Here is a 24,204-nt window from a genome sequence, read left to right as displayed (position 1 = left end):
CTACCACCCGCACGAGGACTCAGCCTCACCCACACCGTTCAACTTCGGGTTTCTCCTCAGCTAATAAACGACCTTGGGGATTTGGTCCGTCTTGGTATACCTTCCCGTTCGCGTTGAAGTGAAGTACGCTCCTTTTGTTCCACCAGGCTCGGTATTACCGGAAAGGAATTCCAACGTCGTCCCCTTTTCCCAGTCTTTCACCGAATGTCCCCGAAGTGACGGAATCTGCGCGTCGCAGTGCCTCGCCGACGTGCACGCCGAATGTGCCGATTGTGTCAGAAAGTGTGCGTCCCGACTGCGGGGCCATGGGGCAGCTTCCGATTTCCGATGCCCCGTAAAAATGGCGGCGTTCCATCTACGTCCATTTGAACGACATTTGCGCGAGATCGCTCTCGCCCGCGTGAGTTTTCGTTGCATCAACCATCTCCAACGCGTCCATTTTTTCCGATAATTTGCCCGGCGATATTCAGGCGAGATTGATCGGCCGCATAATTGGAAGTCGCTTTTTATAAGAAGCCTCGTCGCAGTTCGCACGATCCATCAATTTGCACTAAAACCTATTCTTCATGATCTATTGTGTCTTTATTAAATTCTCAAAAATATTGGGATGCATTTGTCATAGAACGTAATTAATAGAACAGAAGATAAGATGTGTAACAATATTTGGTTTTTTATTCTAACAATCAAGAAATACGAGGTCAGGTTTTTTTTACTTGAACAATAAGGAAATAATGTTAAAAAATATTTTATGATACGCGCCAATTCAGACATATAATACGTCTTTATATGATATTGCACTATTAAAAGCCCGATGTTACCCGATTCTGCACCAAGAGATTCTATATTCATTGAAATTATGTTCGTACATTATAACAGCATTATTTTTGTTTTATAGTATTTCATATTTTGTAACGAATTTTTAACTGTATTGTTTGATATATTTATGGTCCCGCGAACAATCCTGTTGGTTACATCTCCATGCATCCCCCGGTTACAGCATCTTCCATTATTGAAACATTACTCGATAATCGGATTTAACATCGACGACTAGAATTAACATACAAACGCGTTTAAACGCAATGAAGCGTGTCGAATGAAATTTGCTGTCTTTTTTTCTTTTCGTTAATTAATGAATTAATAAGTATTACAAAATTGTTATCGCAATGACGCAAACGTGCACTTAGATTCCTGGCAATTTCCAATTAATGATCACGACCATAGCCGCGTGGTAAAGCAACGCAAATTGCGTATACCATTCGTTTCGCTTAATTTGACGAATCGCTCATTACACCCGTCGTTATTACACAAGCATTTTGACAACGCCCGGATTTAAATTATCGTCCGATATTGCATTGCAGTTGTACAGCGAGGTGAATCACACGCGCATCTTTTCGATTAATTTGACGAATCGTCCCTGACGACCGAAGTCGTTATCGCGACGAGATTGTGCTTCAATTGCGACGCGACCTCGGTAAAACAAAAGAAGAAAAGAAAAAAAATTTGATCGCCGTTATCCAGCGGGGTGTGTTTGTTGTGCTTCGTCGAAATTTCAAGGATGCTCGTCTACGTGCGCGATCGGATAAATAAACGAAGTTATCTACTCGTAAATTCGTCGCGATTGCAATTCTAGCATTTCGTTTCCAGTAAAAACGTTTTCCTGTCACTGTCTAATTCTATCGTCGGTTAAAATCTATTAGACCGAATTGTGCCAATGCTTTCGACAAAGAGGCCGTAGCGTAGCTGAAACGTTGCTATCCATTTCGTCTAGCTCGATGTCCCCGAATTTTAGCGAATTTTGTCGGTCACCTCTCATGCATGCATGTGTATTGATATTTTCCGTGCTCCGCCTAGCTATACGAAGCGTTACAAATTTGGATCGTATAAATTTCTCGCGACACACGTTCGCTGATACGCAAATTTAGATTCATCAATTGCAACGTATACATAATTAACGTAATAATTTGGTGAGCAGACATGCGAAAAATTAATGTCTCATTTGCTGTCGTGCGAAGCTATTGCTTCGCGACAAATAGTATGCTTATATATGAGAAAGAGAGACAGAGACAATTATGAGCGTTTTAATTTGTAAGTAACGATGAATTTGAATTTGTTCAAAATATAATGTCTCATTCAATATAACGCAAATGCAAATCTAAATATTATTTCTAGTTCAACAAATGTAGGATTTCGTATATGAGATTATATATATATATATATATATATATATATATATATATATAATATTATAATTATGTTATATCAAGAGCTGTGTAAAAAGTATTTGCTATCGAAATTATTAACTCGATTCTATTAGAAACATGGTTTTATTATTTCTATCGCTTCGATCGATACACACCTTTCTCTTGATTCTCGAAATATATATTGGAAAAGACAAATATTATTATTACCATCCATTTATTTTACCAGCAATTATGAGATTGACGAGATAATGGTGTCTTGAATATGCAAATTCTGTAAAATGCAATGATTCGTTACATTGAATGGCATGTATAGATAGTCGGAAAAGACAGTGGCACGCACGTATACTATTGTATAATCCCATTACGTAAACTTATGTTTTATGAAATCCTGTACAAAACGAAAAATTAATGCTCGCCGATGGTCCATTAATGATAAAAATATCGTTGGTATCATCGCGAGTGCAACAATACCGACGAGTAATTACGCACGCTTAACGCGCCTGCAGTGTATTGCGACGTGTGGCAGTTGAAATAACCCACGCGACTATCCTCCCCGTGTGCATCTACTTACCTATCTACGCGCGTGTGCACTTGTGCACGAACGAAGGATGCAAAGGCGAAGGGAGCGTACTCTCTCGAATAGGGGATGGCGAAGTTCGAAGGTAGATACAGAAGAAGGAAGCGAGGGGGTTGGATAGCAGAGGCGTCGTTGGTATCTACCTGCCGTGTCGGTAGTCGCGGGGGGAGGGAGGGCAAACGTCGGCGAACAGAGGAGGAAGGGGAGGCTTTCACCTATACGAGAACTTCTCTGATGATAGTGTTGGTGATGATGGTAGTGGTAGTGGCGATGGATAGCGGTTGAAGGGTAGAGAATCGGAGGGTTCGCGGAACACAGCGGTGGCGGCGGCGGTGGCGGCGGTAGTGGCGGTGGTGGCAGTGGTGGTAGTAGTAGTAGTGGCGACGGTGATATGGTGGTGGGAACGACGGGCGTCGGAGGAGAGGGTGCGGCATCGTTGACGGTGGTAGTGTCGGCGGCAGCGGCGGCGGTGGGTGGGTGGATAGGTGGGTTGATGGCGGTGGTGGTGGTGGTGGTGGTGGTGGTGGTGGTGATGGTGATGGTGGCGTGGGTTGGTTTCAGTGTTCGCGCGGCCGCTCCCTGTCGCACACGGACGACTCACCCCCGACATTGCCGGCGTCGCGACGGCTCCCGCAATCGCCGGCGAAAACGTGCTCGCGGAAAATACGGTCGCGCGGTCGCTGCACGTCGCTCTGCTCGCCGCTTCGGAAAACTCGATTCGCCGGCTGCGAATGTAATTCGCTCCGTCGCGCTGCCGCCGGCTCGCCGCGCCGGAATTTCGGGCTTTTTAATCGGGAGCCGACGAGTGGCGAACCATCGCGGCCTCTGGCTCTCCCCCGTATTTTTTTTTCCACTTTTTTTTCTGCCTCCGTGAATCGAGCATCGCTGTGTAACGCGAGGCGTCGTTGCAGCTGCGACGTGCGTAGGTGAAAAATAGTCCGTCTGGCGAAACGGTCGCTTTATCTATGCCCCTTGCTTTTTTTTGAGAGGGGAACTTCGATCGTTAGCACGTGGTCTGTGATAATCCTCGTGAAAGTGGGGTTGCTTTAACGAAGTCACCGACCGCTGTGTCCACCTGTGGATAACCGTACGAATTCGTTCCGTGACTTCGGAGTACAGTGTGTATTTAACGATTTGTGCTGTTACGTGCTAATTGTATGACAGTGTGTATAACCTTCTTTCGCCAATCATTTAATTGAAGTACTGATTCATCTTGCAAGAATTGGAACGGTGTATTTTGTTAATTAAATGGAACATCATTTAGCGTGCATGGATTACGCGTACATCAGCGTACTCCATTTTTTCTACTAATTATAATCATACTATAATTACTTATCAACAAGTTACTAATTTGGAGTCGAGAGATTTACTTTATAAGAAAACATGTGTCTAACGATAGTAAATGAACTGTAAAAATTCCCAAGCGTCAAATGACCACGTTAATTGACCATTATTTTCGGTTCGGTTGTTAACACGTGGCTCGTGACGATCGTAAAAGTGTACTCGTTTTAACGAAGTCAAGAGACGGTTGTTACACTTGTGGGTAATTCTACGAATTATTCGCGTATTTAGACCGATCGCGTTTTCATGGACCCTTGCGTTTCACGAGTCGAAAGTAAGGCTACAGTACGGCATCATCTTAAACTGCGTTCGAACGAAAGTATTTTAAACACATAGTAATACGTCTTGTTTAATGTTGGATGGAGCTTGTAATTCTTAACTAAGATTTCTATGTGATTCTTAACTAAGAGATGATATCTCCGTAATATTATTGGGAGCTGTTTTTATTTAATTTTCTTTGTCGAAGAGACTCATTTTTGCTACAAAAAATTCTATTCAAAGTCGTCGAAATAGACTACAGTATCATTTTTAAGCAAAGAATAACATTGTAGTTGCACAAACGTAAAGGCAAAAAGTTGTAGGATCTAATAACTATATTGTCAAGTGAGATTCTTTTCACGCTATAACTGACGAAATTAGAAAAACAGTTGTATCCTTGCAATGACTATGTTAACGATTCAAAACCAACAAGTGTCTTAAATCAACAAGTCCGAAGTATCAAGGTCAGGCCAGCACTATAGAGGCAGAAGCTTGCCGACGGAAAGTTCTCATTGTGGTGCTAATTGGCGGCTGTCCTGCGTTTTGGAGTATTGCGAGCGAGAGCTGCGTCTCCCGTAATAAGCCGATCGGAATATCGTTACGGATCCGCTGTTTATATTAGCTCTAGATAATCATTTTTCGCGTAGAAAGTTGCACGTATTGAAAGTTGCGCGTAGACTTTGATCGTAGAATTGAGGTTTAAAGTTTGCCGTATCGGAGTTAAAATTGGTCGCCGTGTCGGAATAGAATCCGGTGAGCTTATTATCTGTTGCATACAAGTTCGCATTTCTTTGCATCTCGCTCGCTGCGTGAGAACTGAGGATTTGTATCATTAAAAATTTAAACTGTAGACTGATGATTGTATGATTCTTTATCTCAGCGAGAATACTCTCAACTTTTTTGTAAAGTCAAAGCAACGCAAATATAATTATTTTGAAAGTGACTGGAAAATCTGCGGTTAACGAAATTGAGACAGCTTTGTATATTATTATTACTTAATGTAGTTTGTTTATGAGAAGGATGATTAAAAAAAATCATTAAATAGATAATAGGTCATGAACCGAATACGATTATATATCTTTAAAAAAAGCATTGCTATTTAATTTTATAAAAGTTAACTGAGGGCGATTTGACTTTTAATCTTTGTGGAAACAAAACTACGCCATGTATGTAGTTCTTCTCGTCCAATAAACATATCACGATAAATCTCTGTCCGCCGAGTTTACGAAATCCCGTCACACGAGGGACCATTATCTGGCAGACGGAACGACGTTAATTATTCCTGCCAAACGACATACGATAAATGTACCGCGAATTGTGCTTTCGGCACAGCACGGCACCTTCGAGACATGTAATTGTATCAAATGAGACAAGAATTCATCTTCTTAAAAATAAATAATCAATTAAGTTGATATTATTAAGAAGAGAAAACATAAAAACTATTAGCACAAATCATATTTTCTATAAAACGCTAAACGAGAGCGATTGCAAGCGTATGTGTGAGTTACACTTATTGCGACGCAGAGCTCGCAGAGAAATCATAGGAGACTAGGGGAGAAAAAGAGTTAAGTTACAGTGGATTGTCTGCTTGAGTGGATACATAACCCGAAATATAATACCTGAGATATCGAGTTTACTCTGTAGTAGCGGAAAATCTGCAACAGAGTTTGGTGTGGATCAAATTTCACTAAAACCATTGGGATTTTATAGCAGTGGAGTGCTAGAAATATATGCATCTTCCTGAAAAGATAGAAGAGAAATATATCACGTTGCATTAATACATCTGTTTGCAATCATTCCTTATACTTGGAAACGAAATAGCAATTGAAGAAACCGTCACGATACTGGACGGATGTTATCATCCTTTCAAGTTCTCCATACTTCTCGATGGTGCGTTCTCGAAGTGACATATTAGAGGATAACTGGGAGACGAGGATCGAAAATATCAGCGGCGAGCGTCCGCCGGAGTGAATTCGAGTGCCTCGATGTCGTCGATCTCCGGGGAGCATTAAGCCGCTCCTTACTACTACCTTTACCCCGTTCACGGCGTCATCGAATTCCAATTATGTCGCAGCATCGAAGAGGTGCCATGCATGGCAGCAGCCCCGTTCCGGGTCATCCAAGCACGACCGTTTCTGCATCCTCGATCTCCGCCTCCGCCTCTCACGAGGTACAAACGAGAGAGATACCTTTGCCCGGAATGGTACCATCGCGCTCGATCCACGCTAGTCCCATGCACGGGAATCCGATCCACGGGTTCGTCAACCCTCTTGGACCAGGCGGTCTCGTTCATCCTCCGCCTCCCACGCATGCGACAGCCGCGTCCGGAATTTCTCATCATCCGAACGTTCATCAAGGTATCGGAACTTCCGCTGTGACGGTTACATAATATTCTAAAGAGACCGTGGAGGCTGTTTTTGAACAATGGGCATTTTATTGACAACCGTATGTACCACCGGAATACATATCGAAATCTTTCTTCATCTATATATCTATCTTTAACAAATTTAAAATTAAAATATTATAATATACGTATCGTCTAACACGTTTCCGATATAAAATATCTCACTAATTATATAAGAAATTAAACTTCTCATAATAAATGAAATTATTTAATTTTTTACTATGTCATTAGACTGATTAATGTTTTAATTTTAAAATAATAATTATTCTTCTTAAGCAGTATAGTTTTTAATATTTGCTGGAAAAAGTTACTAAATGACATCTATTAAATACACGTAGCTACTAAATATATATTCCATATTGCAGCAAAAGAAAAGATCATTAAAGTAGTGAATATTAATTGTGATAAATATTTATAATTGCAATAAATTTTAATAACTCGGAAGACAGATTACATCTAATCATAATCAGAAAAAATTGCACGTGAGAACTTGGACGGTTATCAAACGTACGATCAATTATGTACGTCATAGGCGCGCAGTGAGGAGCTGGACGTTCATTGATCTCGTGAGGATCGGTAGAGCGCGTAATTGGGCCGCGTTGATAGATGAGCTATGACGTATTCGACGTGTTCGCGATTAAAAGATAGACGAACGCGCGATGTCCGCTGGGTCCGAAATTGGAAACTTGTTTCGGAAAACGTTATTTTAAACGCGTAACTTCCTTGTTTTATCCTCGTGATTTACCTCGGTCGTGAAACGTCACATCCAACGAACGCGAGATGTGTACGTTGCATTTGTTTGCGCAAGCTTTGTTTTGGTCGTAATAAAAGTACTGGCCTATGTTCACCTTGTCAATATATTCACCCATAGGCTTCTGTTTCAATTATAATCGACTGGTTCAGTTTACTCTGCATTAATGAAGCATTGATCACAATATTAAAAAAAAAAAAAAATGTTTTGAGTGTAAACATGATTTTTAAATATGGAGTGTAAAGTAAGTGATTAAATTTGTATTAAAAAATAATAATTTTTATATACATACGAAAAATTTCATTGTAAAAATTTGTTAGAAAGATTTCAATGCGAAATGACAATTTCTACGTGTTGAGCATAGTGTTTTTTCTCGCGTATATTAAAAGCTGATTTTATATTAACATAAACTCTATATTGAAGTATGTCCTTGAAGTCCTTTCGATATGTCGGCTATTTTTATCAAATGTCGGAAGTTTAAATTGCAAAAATACATCGACGACATTTCTTCCTGCGTTTCTCGGCGATTTATTTACGCAGCCTCCGCCGGTCTTTTGTTAATCGTGTGTCGGGTATCTCGTGCGATTTGTTACGCGGATATTCACTCGAAGGCACCGAGAAGATACTGCCACCGGGCTCTCCGTATTCATCGCATGGTTCTCCGCTGAGGACACCGATGAGCTCTGGTCACGGTAGCCCCCAGGACTCGCCGCACGTGGTCAGACATCGCAGGGACTCCGAGCATTCATCTGGCGCTATATCAAGACGCGGTTCGTCGGATGTGGTTTCTCCCCTACTGGAAGGTCACCCTTTAGGCTCGCCAGACGGTCGCAGCCGTCGACGCTCTGACTACAGCCCTCATCAGGGTAGGTTCCTTACGCGATGTGACGGCAAAAGAATATGAGATTAAAAAGACGAGAAGCTCAACTGTACTGTTTGGACAGTGATATATTGGAAAGTTGAAGAAAATTACGAGAAGGATTACTTTAAATTTATAAGGATTTGATGTGTTCTCAATATAATTTTTTATAGGCACCTTGAATGACATCAATTTGCATCGCATTCTTGCTTTGAACGTAGATTCGTTGTAATTAATCATATTTAATCTCACACAATCAGTATCAATTATCATAAACACAATTAACTAAAGAAAAGCTTATGCTTAAACTTATGATTAATCTTTTATTTTATTTGTAGGAATAATAAAAAACATTATTCCTAAAAATAACATAAAAATTTCTTATATATATTTTATAATTTATGTAAATTATAAAAATTATATACACGCATGAATACACCACACATTATATATCTTTTATTGTTTACAATCGAGGATTAATTGCTTCGTTGTGTTAAAATTGATGAAAATATTAATTGAAGATTTATTGATTATGTTTCCTTTTACTGAAAAGTGGCAATGGACAATAGCAGGACAATTAATATCTTCCCATATGTGCTCTATTCTGATTAGAATGAATACAAGCGATTGATCTTACCGCAAGCGTGTCTGCACTAGGCAACCTTCATTTTCGAATTTCCTAAGCCCTTCAAAACCTCGTAGAACCCTATGCTGGCCTTTGATCCGACGACCCGTGGTTTACAACACAACTCCGCCACGTATTACTCGAATATAACTGAGAGTTGTTACCGTCAAAGGGAATTGCAGACACACACGTTGCGCCGTGTTTTAAATACAGTTTACAGCCTTATATGGGTATCTATAATTTATCTCTTTCAATTACTGTCTCAATGTCGCATTGCGAAATTATCTTATATAGGATTTAATAGGATTTTAAGACTGGCCAGTATCACATATTCCTAGTATGTTACGGTAGTTTTTCGGGGCGCTTGATATTAATTACAGAAATTACATGGTTTCAAGGCAACAAGATGAAATTGCCGAAATACCGAGGATACCGTGAGATAATATTCCGTGCTTGTTATAATGAGAAAGTTTGTGTTATCTAAAGGGAATTCGTATCATGCGGTGTAAACCAACTTGGACAATAAATTAAAAGTTGTGTAACAAAATATATTGAGTAATTTGACATGCACGTGTAATCGGCTTTAGAAGCGGATTGCTGTTATTACTTTTTCTTTGAGATATTAAAATTTCTTTTATAAAGAATATTCAGCGTTTATGTTTGATTGTCAGAACCAGAGTCTTTTTAAATAATTTTTCTATCAAAAGAGTAAAGGTCGTGAAATTATGAAAATGTATATTAATAAAGCTAAATTAATAAATGCATATATTACATACGGATTTTTACAAGCAAATAAAAATTATTTTTATTAATCTATTAAATTGATCTTTATTATACATGAAATTTATCATACTAATAAAAAATTAAACAAAAAATTAATTTTGTAATGTTTCTTTTACTTAAAAATACATTTATATGAATAGAATTTTTATTTTTGTATAATTTTTTTATATCTTTTGTATTATTGCGTTATGTAAATCTTATCAAATTTCCTTCTGAACTTGGGGTAAGGTCCAAACGCAATAAATATTTGCATTCAGATAGCCTGAAAGAATGGCTTTCAGGATGAATGATGTTTTCGCATGCATCCATTTCGCTCTTGGGATAGATACTACGACAACAGTTTACACCTGTAACCAAAGGGTTGAATGAGGTGCACTAGAGTGAAGGGTAGTGCGTGTCTGTGCGTTGCACCGAGGGGCGCGAACGTCATAACTCGCAGTTACGGTTGCGTGTAAAACCGGCCCGTTGTATGCTTTTGCTTTCTCAGTAGATTGAGTTTATCACTGTCAGACGTAGTAACGAGAGGGCAAACAGCAAGGCAGAGAAAACATTTGTGCCTCCACGTTGTACTTTGCCCTTTTTTAATGCCATTCAAGCCTTCCGTTATTACTATTATGTTTCACCATTTTATCATTACCGAGATAATGATAATCCAGATACACCAAGAGAGTGGGCACACAAATACACACGTGCTGCTAGTTTAGATTATATTCTTACTCTCTCGTAAAATGTGGGATTGATGAGAGTCGTTAGATAATTAACGTTCATTCTGTTATATAATTGTCTTAAACAGTCGTTAGAGATATCGTTATTAATAAAACGAGATAGTTCATTGAGATAGTACATCAAAAGTATATGATTCCGTGGTTGCGTTTCAGCTGTGCAGAAGGTCAATAAAAATGTCGTACTCTACTATCCATCGAAAAATGTCGACGCCAGACTTATCGCCGGATTTCTTTTGGACTCCTCTGACCATATTCTCGTATGTCGGAACGTACACGAATCTCTGCGTGCGAAAGTAGTTCATCGAAAATTCAGACATTCGGCCGTGGGACTAGACCGTAATCCCACTGGCACGCCTTTGGAAATTGGGACCTCGTTAGCGAACGAATCGGAAGAAAAATCGCATGACTTTTCCTTGGAAGGGACGAAAGGTTATTCACCGGTCGCAACGGTCACCTCTTCGACAGATACGCGCGACCGCGTATACGTAAGCTACTTGCTGTTTTCTTGTCACGTCCAGGCCGTCTGTCTGGAACAAGAAAAGGGTGGAAAGTTCAGATAAATTACGATAAAACCGATGGGATCTTGGACGCGGACGGTGGAGTCATCTGTAATATCCGTAATATAAAGCAATAATGTATAATGAGCCGATTATCGTGGTAATAAAGATTTGTTGAGTGCTAAATTATATAATAAAGAAATTTCAAGTTCGTACAAAAGCCATATTAAATGAAAGAAGAAAAAAACATAGGTACAAATAACGTGTTTTATACAAATGTTTTTTACAATTAATAAGTAATTTAACTGCCTTTTACGACGTTGCGAAGTTTTTTTTGGATAAAAAATTTATGTAACAGCACTTTTCCGAACAATATGTCATACTTTGCAGCGGAATTGAAACTTCGGTTGAATGAAATATATTTCTCCTCTCTATAACATGGTTTTATTTAATTTATACGTTAGTGGTTTTGAAGCAAAAACGTTCACGAATTAATTTAATGAAATCGCAATAAATTTGATCTGTTATACTTTGATTTCACATAATCCGTTTTATATAATTATATTACTGCGTTATTGTACGTATCATTTTCAGTTAATTTCGGGATTAAACGTTGATTTCGCTTTGGTAGTTCCCAATGTTAAGTCGCCTAACTTAAACGAGTTGGACAAGAGTGGGAATAGCTTTAGAAGGGGGAGGGGAAGCTACTTAACATCGCATCGATTTGCATAGAAAGTATCTGCTTTCCGTGCAAATGCAGTTTTAGAAGAACCATAAGGTTGGCAGGGTGAAGAGAGTCAATTAAAATGGTGATCTGATCTGCCGTTTTACTTGTTTTTTCACTCATTTGCCTCTTGTTTCCTACCCTGAACTGGCTGTTTTCATAGCAAACGTTATTTTCGCTCTAAACAGGCAATAGAATTAGGTACTTGCTAAAGTACTTGCCGTATTATTCTTGCGCTTATATAATCTTTATTCGATCTTTTATGGATATATTTCCTTCTTATATTGAAATTAAAAGAATACTTTGGACTTCTTTCTTTAAAAAATTTATTAAGCATCAGCACAGTCTTCTTTAGATGGCTTTTTATGAAATTATTAATGAATACATTATTATGTCGGTTTTTTTAAATACATTTTGCGTTAGATTTGCCTTTTTTTTACTACTGTAATGTACTTTGCATGAATAATACGTGCAAGGTCGTATTCGCGACACGTACATTAACTTAAATTAATATATATAAGGCAACTTTATTAATTTTATATTATGGAAATGAGGACGGTGAGATGCTCTTTGATTTAGTTTTCTTGTCAGCGCGAGCAAATGTAGTTTACAAACGAAGGACGGAATATTTCATTCGTTAAGCGAGAGCAGTGAGAGAGAAAAGAATATACCTCGTCGTATCACTGTAGTATAGCAGAGAAATAAAGTTATCCACGTTTTTATTTTTCAACATGATATTGCAGCTTATTATATAACCTAGAAAAGGTACAACACACTTTCTAGAATCGAATTATGATTTTCTTTTTCTCTATGTAGTCTATGTAAAGAACAAGCAAATTCGGTTATCGATATTTCCCGTGTAAAATGCATTATATTTAAAAAACGCTGTGAAAATTAGCGCACAAAAATGTGAGAAATTGTATCATAAATCGTCTGTATCAATATTGCGCCAATATTGTACTTTACATTTGATACCGCGAGATAGAAAGCATGAACAGTTTCGTGACTGCGAAAGAAAAAATGTACATGCTTTTTATATTGCGATTTATTTCAGACAGATAACACACGTCGAAAAATAATATTCTGTTCAAATATATAGTCTATTCTATTCTATCGTTCTATTTAATATAGATATTCTACTTTTGTACTCTTTTATTTAATAATATTCATTGCGTTGTAAGTAAGGAATGGATCTCATTAATTTGTTGGCCGGAATTGCGTGCGACACATGCATGACGCATGCATCGTTGTCGCGGCCAATAAAGAAGACAAACTGCGCAATGTACAATCTCTGCATTGCAATAGATATCGAAGCGGCAGAGCCGCGGAACCGCCGCTCGACATGCGAAAATTATCTCCGCGTATGAGCACGCGATTGTGAAACATCGTTTTCCCTCTCGGTTACTCTTTACTCGCCATTTTTCCGCTCTTTCAACTCTTCCCTTTCTATACTCCTTTTTCTCGGTCTTCTTTTTCCCATGCTTTTTGGTCGGCGCGGTTAACCATTCCCAATTCCGATGCTCGATATCCATATCGCCCATTCGTTTCGGTTCTGTTTCACCCACGATCAGAAAACGAACAGAAATTCGTGGGAGACGCCGTCGGTGAATATCGTTCACGGTCAGCGTGTCTTATCCTTGAAAATCACGTGGATCTACGTGTCTATATCGATGCGGCGCGAGCGGATATATGAGCGGACTTAGCGGCGGATCGAGACTGAAAAGAGCACCGCTTTTCGGCAATAACCGGCTTTAAATTGCATCTTTGCCCGTTCAAATATTTCAGAGAGAGACGAATATTTCCTGCTATAGCGTTCGGCAGCATCACCTAATCAATACTTGCGAGAATATTTAAGATAATTTTTCAACAATGACAAAATCGAAACTGATTTTTTAAATTATTTATTGAGAGAAAAAAAGCACATGTGTAATTGAGTTAATGAATTATATTTCACGTCGAATGTTTTTTTGAATGAAAATGTTGTGATGTTTTTCACTTTATTTATACATATAGGTACAATATTAATCTTGTTTCCGCTAGACTGTAATTAATAAATATATTTGATCCAATTCTAATGTACCTTAATTTGAGATGTTATTCGACATTTAGTCTTAATTGAAAATTCCGCTCTATTCTAGACGCAGACAGGGAAAATATCATATTTGTCGGCTGTCTAAGCGTTTAATTAAAAATTCTTTCGATTGGAGGGGTTGCTCCGAACGAACCGTTATGCAATCGATAATTTTCATTCTGCCTTAAATTGAATTTATGCACCTCTATTTTCAACGTAGATTAAATATGAGGAGATACGTCGCTAATATCGCTTAAAATTAAGAAGTTTTTCGCACAGTCACGCGGCGAAACAAGATTCTTCATAAAGTCGCATGACGCGGCTTTAATTAGTTTTAAACTCTTTGCAACATCAACTGTTCGAACTTTCGCAGTTAGAGAGTCGCGAAACAGTGCTCGCACTGCTGTTGGACAGCAGAGGAAAGGCTGCAAGTTCAGACTGGAAGGGGTTATACAAGCACGTAATTAACCGTTGCTGCTAATGTTCGCTCTTGTTTCTGACAACGTCGTTGCTAGTCCGTTTCTTTTTTCTCTCTCTCTTTTTTTTTGATAACTTTGGGAAGAGAGAGTTGTGAACGATGGATGATTATTAGTTCTCGAACTTTCAGAACTCGTACATTTGAACTTCTGCGAAAAAAAAAGAAAGAAAAACAACCGTTGATCTCCTTTGATCTTAATTCCGGGGCTGCGCGCGGCACTGGCCTTTGCGAAGTCGCAATTATATATTCCGGTCCTTCTTCGGACTCTGTCTCGGGATATTCGTATAGAGGACTGCGAGAGCTGATTTTGCCGCTCCCCTTCGTGCTCCTTCCACGGCTTAATCGCATTAAAACCAACTGAAAGTTCCCAGGATTACGCGCCAACCTGCAGCGCAGTGGTGCAGGTCGCCTCTGATTTTCGTGAAATCCGTTGACATCCTGTTCCAGCGAATCCTCCGTTGGATGCAGTTGGACTCGACAGGGAGATCGATTTAATACCATCCCGACACTGTTATGCTGCTCTATAACTCTTTACATAAGGCATTAGGTGTACCGGGGGAGGGAAAAACGGATGCCGCGCGATGCTGAGTGTACGATGATGCATGATGCGTGATACATAGGTGACGTTTTATCGATGAAGTTCATACGCTTCGCATGGTGAACGGGGGCTTGAATGGAAGTTCTTCGGAACGCTGACGTGGCTTTTTTTTGAAAAGTAATGATAATACCTAGTTGTAAGACATGCAATGAAGGGAAGTTTCTGACTTTGGTACGAAGCATATAAATGGATGCACATTTCCATCTATTCATTCTTACGCAATATCAAAGAAATAACGAGATCTCTAGTAAATCTGCATAATAGGAGTAATAAGGTAATGGAACGATTCGAGCATGCGAAGATTGAAAAGCTTTATAACAAGCAAAGTAATATGATTTTTGTTTTCTTCCATATTTGTGTGTATCGCACGCGCGCGCACGTATCTGTTTTGATTTGTATTATATACGATTGTCTCAAAATAACTGAGATATTTCGATAACATCAGAGTTCAAATTAAACATTATTTCAAGGAGGATTTGAAAATTAGCAGAATGTGATACTTTATTAAAAATTTTTAAATTAATTTTAACAGAATGTTTTTTCAATTTTTTTTATTTTTTAAATAAAGTATGCGTTTTAAATATGAAATTTAAGATTTTTTTTTAATTTTGAAGGTCACATCTAACTGAAATATTTCTTAAAAGATGAGTAAATTTATTTGAGGGTTTTTCAAAACTCATATTTTTTATTATTATTATTTACAAAGAATTTGTAAACCGGTATCAGTCAATCTCATTGCAATATAGGTCGTAATAATTTAAAAAATAGGCAATTTCTCTTTCTTTTTCTCTTTTTCTCTCTCATTTTTTCTGTTAATTACACTCTTCTTTCAAGAGCAAAATATGCGCTATAGCTTGCCATCGTTATCCCGTTCTAATTCATGGATGGTAATAGCGCACAATTTGCAAACAATTTGCAGGAATTACACGGCAATTCCGACGCGTGGCGCGGCACCGGTGCCGTATCGATCAATCATCTCCGAAAAAAATAAGCTCGCCACATCGTGGTACGGATTTTCACGTTACCGAGGACCGTTAAAGCCGTGGAAAAAAAGAGTGATTTACTATTATTAAAGAATAACTGAGCATCTTATTAAAGGTGTAGTAAAAGGGTTAGTAATGTGCACGGATATATATCGCGTGTAGCGCGTTGAAATTTATGCCCGAGTTAATTGAATGCGCCAAGTAAAAAGATTGAAATATAGCTGCAATGGTTTAGGCAGGCTCGATGAGTTATACTCGGCAGTAAGGAGAAAGCTTTTTTGCGGAAGACAAGCCCGTTACGAAAAAACTGGTCTCCGGTACCTGGGAAAATAATTTAACTGTAGGAACTGTAGGAAACTGTCGCCGTATTAATAACTAGATGCACTCTCGTCTCTCAAACGAAGAAATTGCCGTGCATTTCCGCGCAGTGCGTAGAATTTTCAAATTTTCATCGCTATAATCTGCATGTATATTTTTTATAAGCGATTCTTGTTCCTGTTTTATGTATTATTCTTATGTACAATTTAATAGCCGCCATATGTTCATCAGTCAATGAGTTTAAACATTCGTGGTGCATTAAGTAACGAGCTACGTATGAATTGTCCTCAGTCTGCGTTTGTACATAATGAAATTTCGCGTGGAATATTGCAAAAGTTTTTGGTTGGACAGTCGCACGAACGCATACGGCTAACTTCTATTCCGTCGAGACGTCGCATTATTATACGCCATTTATTCTCTCAAGTCGCGGCGACTCTCTCATTATTGCGTTTTGCGTGGAGAAAAAAAAAACAAAAATCACGCAAGAACTGACAGAGGGAGTACGGAGTTTTAATGGTAAGCGCTCGAAAGTTTCAGAAGTAGGGTGAACTCTCTCTGGTAATAATGTGATAAGTGAGATGGAGTAGGAATTTAAAGCTGATGCTGAAGTACAAACGCATGTAGAGTGAACGAATGCAGTCTGAATACTCCGAAATGTAGTAGGTATTTCGTATGAAGGGATCAATATTTAAAGAAATATTATTAAGAGCGCTGCGAAAGGGAACTCTCCACACGCCATAATCGGTTTACACGTTCATCGAGAGAAAGAGGGGGCGCGTATTCGCGCAATCCTGGCCATCTGAATTTTCTACTTACGCGGCGGAGTTATTATCATCTGTCTCTCGAGATGCGCTGTAAAGAAATAAGAACATGCACTTCGTGCGCGCCGCGCGAACGCAACATTTCTACGAAGAAAATCTCAGCGGCAGTGCACCGCTTTGTAGCTCTTTTCACGCGTGGAATATTTCCCTTGCCACTCCCGTTTTGTTCTTTATGAACGAGAGCTAAAATACACTCTCTCGCGATCGTCTCTTTCGCTGAGATCATTTACGGCGTACGAAGACGACGAAGGCGCGTTTCTTCGCGTAAAGGCAATCCTTTATTGACGTGAATTTCTTTACGGGAAGATAAGAAGCGGGTGTGTGCGTTGATACGCCGTATGCGTCGGTCGATCTTCCTTCGCGTACAATAAGGATATTGTTCTCGCGTCATTCCCTCGGGGTGTAAAGTGAAGAGCGCGTGCAGTTTTGGCGAATACACGCGGAGTTACAAAGCGGCCTGCGAGCGAAATCTCGCAGTAAGGACTCGAAAACGCAACCGCTTGGCACTCGTCTCACGTATCCGCGTCGCCACGCCGCGCCGTGCCGTGCGTCTCGCAATTTCTCATTCCGGAGCCGCGATTTTCCGCGCCTTCCACTCCCGGCCTTTCTCTCGGTTTTCAGCTTTTCTCCGTGTGTTTCCCCTCTCTCCGCCCTCCCCCTCCCCCTCCCGCAACGGGACGCAACTATAGACGGGAAGGAAAGAAACTGTGTCTACAGAACCGGTAATGGAAGAGGGGTTCATGCGCGGTCGAAAGCGACGACGACGACTTCGGAGCCGATGAGTCCGAAGTTTATCGGAAATTCCATTTCGGTCGTGTAAAGTTTCCTACCTCCGGCGTTTTATGCGCCGTCTGGTCTCTCGCTTCTCCTTGTCTTCCTCTATCCGCCTCTTCTCCCTTTCCGGTTATATTATTCTTCGCTCTCCCTCTCTGCGCCCTCATTAGTCTTATCGCCTTTTGCAAAACTGTCTGTGCGCTGTAAGCCCGACGCGATTAACATGTCTGTGTATAAAATCTATTGCAGAGAAAGGAAAAAGAAGGCAAGGTCTAAGTAACACACGAAATGGCTGTTGAGAAATTTATATATATTTCGTTTCTTGTTTACGTGAATTGCGTAATAATTTGCATGCGCGAGGAAAGGATTTGAGTGAAATCACTACCTATGCATATTGAACAACATATATTGATTGGAAGTAGATAATTATATGCGGTTTATAATCCCTTTGTAATGCTTTGTGATTAAAGTTAATATTACCATGATTGAAATTCAATAATAAATTATTTAGTGTTACGTTGTATTGGGTTTTAGTTATATTCCAGTAATTATCACATTTGTGTATACGGTATCTTTTATCTTTTACAAACGTTTATCACATTGACAATTTGTTCTTTTCACGTAGAACTTTTACTTTCCAAAATTTCATGAAAAATAACTTGTTTTTAAATATTTTCATATTTCCGACACATTCTTATTGAAATATAATATCATGCAGAAACTTGTAGAAGAATATTTTTAGTACATAATATATGCAAGACTTCGCTCGATCATTACCGCAAAATCTCTCCCAAGAGTTCAGTTGAAACTTTCCCCACGGCAAGAAGTAAACCGAAAAAATTCACCAGAGCGCGTTTGAATTTTAACGGTAAAAGTTTAGACTTTTTTGATCCTTCAAAAATAAGATTGTGGAGCTTTCAGCGGTTTATAATTTTTATTTAACTTTCATAAGAGAAAGCGGGAAGCGTTTACATAGTTGATGTTTTATTATTTTGCAAAAAAAATGTTCCGAATAGCATATCAATATCTATACGATAAAGTTTTACATAATATCAGTTTCAGATGATATATTTCGAATAGTCTCTAATAAATTTAACAGTAATATAAAAATATCAGTAAATTGAAGTTCCCAAAATCGTATAGCGCGTGGCAAAAGTTACACAGCTGATCTTCGTTCCCGAGATCTCTGAAAGAGGATTGAACTGCGCGCGGCAGCTTATTAAATTCAGATACGGATTAAATTAACTCGCTGTCGGGGCTCGCTACCTCTCGTTAGTTGAACAACTCTATCTTTATTTGTTTCGAGATCGAGATACCGCGCCGCGCTTCGAACTACCGTGCGGAACAACAATGAACAAAGCGTGTAACTTTCAGATAACTTTGTCGGCCTGCGTTCGAACGTAATCCACTTGCGACGCTCCGTAGAAATCTTAGGAGAAGTCAAGTTAACGAAGTTTACAGGGAGTTGAGCGTTATTTGGCACGGCATCTTCTGTCGCAGTTATCCGCGTTTCGATTTGTCCGTAATGTTTGCACTTTCGGCGGCTGCCGACGTCGCGGATTAAGTTGGTGCTTCACGGCAAACCCGAATTAATTACATGGTAATCTTATGTTGACGCATAATATAGTTTTAATCTTTATTATGCATTGCTTGTAACGTGGCGATTATTGTGAATATTTTAATACGTTTGCATTGCAGAGTTCCTAAACGGATAGAAATGATTATTGAATAATTCTACTTCGAATCTATACTGTTTTATACTTAAGAGAGTGCACTCGAGAGATCGTATTTCACTTTTTTTCACTTACTACAGATATACATATACATATACTGAATACTTGTATAATTGAGAGACGCACATTACGAAAGTAAATGCATTCTTTTTGTTAATTAATTTATTATTAATTTCTTACGTTTTTTCGTAAAAATAAATTGACATTTTTTTATAATTATTTTTTATAGCTTTTTTATTAAAATTTAAGTTCTTTTAGTCATTTTATCGTATTTTAAGAATACTACTTGAACTACCTATCAGAATGTACCTAATAGTGATGCATAAGCAGGAAATGAGAGAATTACGAGAGAAAAAAGAATAATCTATTTAAATCTTCTGATTTTCGTTTCTGCTACGTCTACCGAGAAATGTTCCGTAATATCGATCCGATTCTTAATTAGCATTAAACAAGCCATTTTTGTCGGACGATTTATAACGAATGAATAAGCGATATTAAAATATAGATTTTCTGTCACAATTTTATTAGGTAATAATAACAATAAATTTTTTTTCAATTTTTACATCAGAATTAATCTTTATAAATTATTTTATTTATGTACTTGAGATAAAATGCAATGGAACTTTTACGATTTATCAATGAGCCAATTGTATCGATGAGAGAGAGAGAGAGAGAGAGAAAGAGAAAGTGGCCAACTTTGTCAGCCGTATTTTGCAATGCGTCTTCCACTGATACCGTGAATCTCGATAGTCTCGTAGACAATGCGTTCTTGGCAACTTTGTGACTCCCCAGTGAATATGCGCTCGTCAGTTTTGCATGTATATGACTATCTGCATAATCTATACTAGCTGGCGCAACATGTACGTGTATGTTTGCTATGGCGGAGGTCGTTGGCAGACTCAGGTGTGCCGATAACTCATTCCAATGGAGAGGGGAAAAGGGGTGTCTTGATACTGTATATATTTTTCTTCCAATAACTCCCACAGTTCCATTTATGCGAAGGTCATCATTCGCGTTTCACGTTGCGGTTATTCTGAGAGATTTATCGATTTACGAGAAAATTAAGTCGCGGTTATTGAATCCTGAATTTTAAAATACTATTTGATATTTTGGCGCGATGATTGATGTTACCGTGTAACGCGTTTAATAATATATCGTGTATTTATTAAGTTCTTTCGGTGTACAAAGATGAAAAAATCAAAGATAATAGAAAATTGAAGAGCGAATGCATCTACCGCACCATTAATAGCTTGACGAAATTTTTTCTCAAAGAAAAAATGTTCGATCAACGTAATTTCGAAGTAAATATTTTTTACTTTCCCGTGATTTTCCTTACTTCTGGAAAATCTGTTCAACCAGGAACACATTAATCTTCTTCAAGTTTTAGCGGACGTGACAACGAGTGTTCGGTCAGTTGCTCCGTTATGTCTGATTTATGTAATGGAAAGAAACAGGAGAAAGATGCGTGTTATATCCTCTTTACCTCCTCTCTCCAGCAGCGGTTTACTAAAATGTATTTCACGCGTTATAAAATAGCATAAATTCTTAATTATGTAGAAATAATTTAAACAAACTGTTAATTATCTATTAAATTTGGATAAATTTGTAATGATATATCAAAAGTTTTTCTGTTGCTGAATAAGTTATTAGCTAAAATAAATGTGTAAATATTAAAACATTAAAGATCATTTGTAATAATAACAGAAAATAAATAGAATGTGTAAGAACGAAGCGAGTATATAATCAAATTCAATGACGTAAACACGTGATCGACCAGTGGTGACTTGCGAGAAATTTGGAAGTCGATCCCGTGCCGCTGATGATACAAGACGAACGTACATATATAATATTGACGATTGAGTGAAACTATAACGGCCTTTCTTCGATATCCCGAGTACTTTACAACAATGTTAAAATGTATTATAAAAGATTATTCTTAATACTTTGCTACTGTCAGTTTTTAATACTTTCAATTTGTTTTATCAAGAAATTGATGTAATCGAGATTGAGAACTAATTGAAACTACGTTGTTTCATTGGATTGTCGTTTAGATAAAATGAGACTGGAGCAAACGTGTCGCCTCTAAATTCTCGACCGATCTTGTTACACTTGTAGTACTTGTAATTTGCGCGCAGGCAAAAAAATATACGTTGGCGGATATAATAAGGGCGGTTTTTCGAAGTGCAGGTCGAAGTGCATAGGGGTCGATGAGGGCGAATTGCTCTCATAATAAGTCGTTGAAAGTCATTGAAGTAACACTCCCCGTCTTTCGCACGATGTTCTTCAGCGAACGGGGTGACAGAGCCAAGCCTTTTAAAGAGTCGGCGTACGTGTGCACATTTGAGATCCGTTTTTTAACCCCTTATTCGTCACACCTCCTTCAAATTACTACGCTGTGGCACTTATTCATGTCTAGATTATTGGTGTCTCACTTGGTTTATAAATATGTCGCGTGTCGTTTAATATATTTGAATAATGGATGAAACGCGGCGTGTTAAACGGAACAGTTAGAACTTTGGGAATAGTGGAAACTATTAATACAGTAAACACATGAATATGTAAGATCTGCGAATCCTTTACGATGCAAATTGTCCTCACCGTGGTTTCACCGTGAGTGAATTCATCGTGATTTGTTACAGTTTATCGTTGGCGAGAAAGGCATCTTTTTATTTTGACATTTGTTCAGAATAATATAGTGTATAAAATGTTAGACAAATAAACAAAATTTAAGTCTTAAACAAAATTTTTTATAAAATGTATACTTTTTAAAATATAAATTTATATATATAAAATTTAAGTTTTTAATATTTTACCAACCTAATAGCTTCTTTCAATTCTTATGTTTTTTTCAAAGTAAATCGTCTAAATTTTGAGTGTATTATATGCAGTTATGAATTTTATAAATAATTTTCAAATATCAAATTAATATATAATAATTAAAGATTAAGTTCTATTATTAGTTATTAATTCTGTTATTTTATCATATTGAATTAATTAATTTTATTTTGGAAAATAAAATCAAAGTTTTATCACAGGTAAAGAGTAAAATCTAGAATTTCAGAAATACAAAAAAGTAATATTTTATTTAAAAATTCGTAATTTTTGCAAGGTTTGTAACATGATATTTTTTCATCTATCTGGTAAAAATCCATACGCTGATAAATGATTTCGCAATATTAAAGAAATATGTTTATTAAAATCCTTTGAAATATACTCTGCAGCGCGCAATATTTGATATTTGAATATTTGAAACAAATATTTTAATTGAAAAGATATATGTATTTCGTAGACAAATGCAATGCTTTTATCAAAATTAGAATTATTATTTATTTCAGCGATTGTATTGATTGGCTTTATCCGTTTCTCATTGTTTCTTTTTAATTAAAAATAATTCATATTCAGTGCTTTGAGAATGTATTAACAGAATCGTTACGGGTTTCTTATGTAAAGGAATATCTCTCAGTACTGTTGTCGTTTTAGTTTCCGTGCTGTTTGGCGACATGCGCTCACGAAACATCGCGCATATACGGTGCATTCTTAAAGGTACACGGACATGATGTTCACACGTGTAAATTTTGTTGTTGCGGATATTGAATCGTTGCCAGTGTTTTTGCGCCTGCTTTATCCAGCTGTGTTCTCTAACTTGCCATTACAGTTTGGATTGTTTCCAACTGATGCCTCGCGTACGGCGTGAATTTCGACGTAGCCTTTTTGTTTTCAAGGGACGCACGGCAAGACCGAGAGATATATGTATAATGGGATAAAGATTTAAAGTTACACATGAAAAGAAAATATCCGAATGCTGCTATTTGTGATATTTCTCACTTAACATGTCACATATAATTTTTGAGTGAGGTGTTGACTTAGTTCATATATGTAACGTGTTAAGGAAGAAGTATCACGTACAAATAGCAGCACTAATATTTTATGACGTTAATGCACTTTCGCTGCTTAGTCATTCGATGCACTTCGATAACTCGACACTTTTAAGGCGCAAAAATGTCTTCGTGGATCAAAGCAATTTGCAAAGTTATTTTTGTCCCGTCACGAGCAATTCAGAAAACTTAAACATATAGTGTGCTCTTAAAAATATTTATTTTTACTCATTCGTGTTGATTTTATATATCTTTTTTTTATACACGCAGGAGGTCTTAATTTTTATTTCAAAATTAGATTCAGTACTATGAAATCTCTCAAACACATATATTTTCAGCGTACACAATTTTCAAAAATTTTTGTAACACAGTGTGATCAGTTTGCAAACTAAGAAATAAAGTTGCTCGCGCGATTTTAGTGTCATAAGTACTCGCTGTGATTTTCGTTTTCATGGAATTCAAAAAGCAATAGCTACACGCGTTGCAGTAACGTATATTTAACCGCGTCGTTTCGCCTGTTTAATGTTGCAGTTACCAAGCTGAGGGAGCACTGGGATGAGACGAATTCAAAAGTCATGCAAAGGAAGACGCAGTTGGACATGATGCTGGGAGACAGTCAGCGATATGAGGCGAAGAGAAACGAGGTGGAGGTCTGGCTAGCACGAATGGAAACTAGACTCGAGAGAATGCGAGCTGTGGGACACACCGCCGACGTACTCGAGGCGCAGCTCAGGGAACAAAAGGTACATCGAATTCTCTCTCCGCTGGTAACCGCGTTAGCTCTTCAAGTCGGTGAATTTTTAGCGTC

The 24,204-nt window shown here is 38.0% G+C and overlaps 2 protein-coding genes across 17 annotated transcripts in view; both read left to right on the top strand.

Moving 5' to 3' along the window:
* The window catches only part of LOC105459190 (dystrophin, isoforms A/C/F/G/H-like), a 440,003-nt gene that overhangs the window by 143,740 nt on the left and 272,059 nt on the right, over nt 1-24,204 (top strand). For all 11 annotated transcript variants that reach the window (XM_011704998.1, XM_011704999.1, XM_011705006.1 and 8 more), the window contains one exon: nt 23,928-24,139. In XM_011704998.1, coding sequence (XP_011703300.1) covers nt 23,928-24,139 — 212 coding nt within the window. The remainder of the gene's footprint in view (nt 1-23,927; nt 24,140-24,204) is intronic.
* Nucleotides 3,359-11,458, top strand: LOC105459189. Of its 6 annotated transcripts, none has more exons than XR_975647.1 (4): nt 3,359-6,734; nt 8,144-8,398; nt 9,094-9,246; nt 10,678-10,760. XR_975647.1 is itself a non-coding variant. In XM_011704994.1 (3 exons), the coding sequence occupies exons 1-3, from the start codon at nt 6,443-6,445 to the stop codon at nt 11,082-11,084; spliced, it is 954 nt and encodes a 317-aa protein (XP_011703296.1). In that variant the 5' UTR covers nt 3,359-6,442; the 3' UTR covers nt 11,085-11,458. The 6 variants fall into 6 exon arrangements, 3 of the variants coding, with proteins under 3 accessions (XP_011703296.1, XP_011703297.1, XP_011703298.1); XR_975645.1 differs by lacking the exon at nt 10,678-10,760 and adding an exon at nt 9,415-9,761; XR_975646.1 differs by lacking the exon at nt 10,678-10,760 and adding an exon at nt 9,397-9,761.

The sequence above is a fragment of the Wasmannia auropunctata genome, unplaced genomic scaffold (assembly GCF_000956235.1).
Source record: "Wasmannia auropunctata unplaced genomic scaffold, wasmannia.A_1.0 LD334204.1, whole genome shotgun sequence".
NCBI classification, from domain to species: Eukaryota; Metazoa; Arthropoda; class Insecta; order Hymenoptera; family Formicidae; genus Wasmannia; species Wasmannia auropunctata.
This window is presented reverse-complemented; position numbering and strand designations above follow the sequence as displayed.

What these genes read in the sequence shown, in the direction of transcription:
- LOC105459189 (XM_011704994.1), top strand. Translation starts at nt 6,443, where the DNA reads ATGTCGCAGCATCGAAGAGGTGCCATGCATGGCAGCAGCCCCGTTCCG. An exon ending in TCATCCGAACGTTCATCAAG is followed by an intron (nt 6,735 to 8,143) that starts GTATCGGAACTT and finishes ATTCACTCGAAG; the next exon opens with GCACCGAGAAGATACTGCCA. An exon ending in TGACTACAGCCCTCATCAGG is followed by an intron (nt 8,399 to 10,677) that starts GTAGGTTCCTTA and finishes GTTGCGTTTCAG; the next exon opens with CTGTGCAGAAGGTCAATAAA.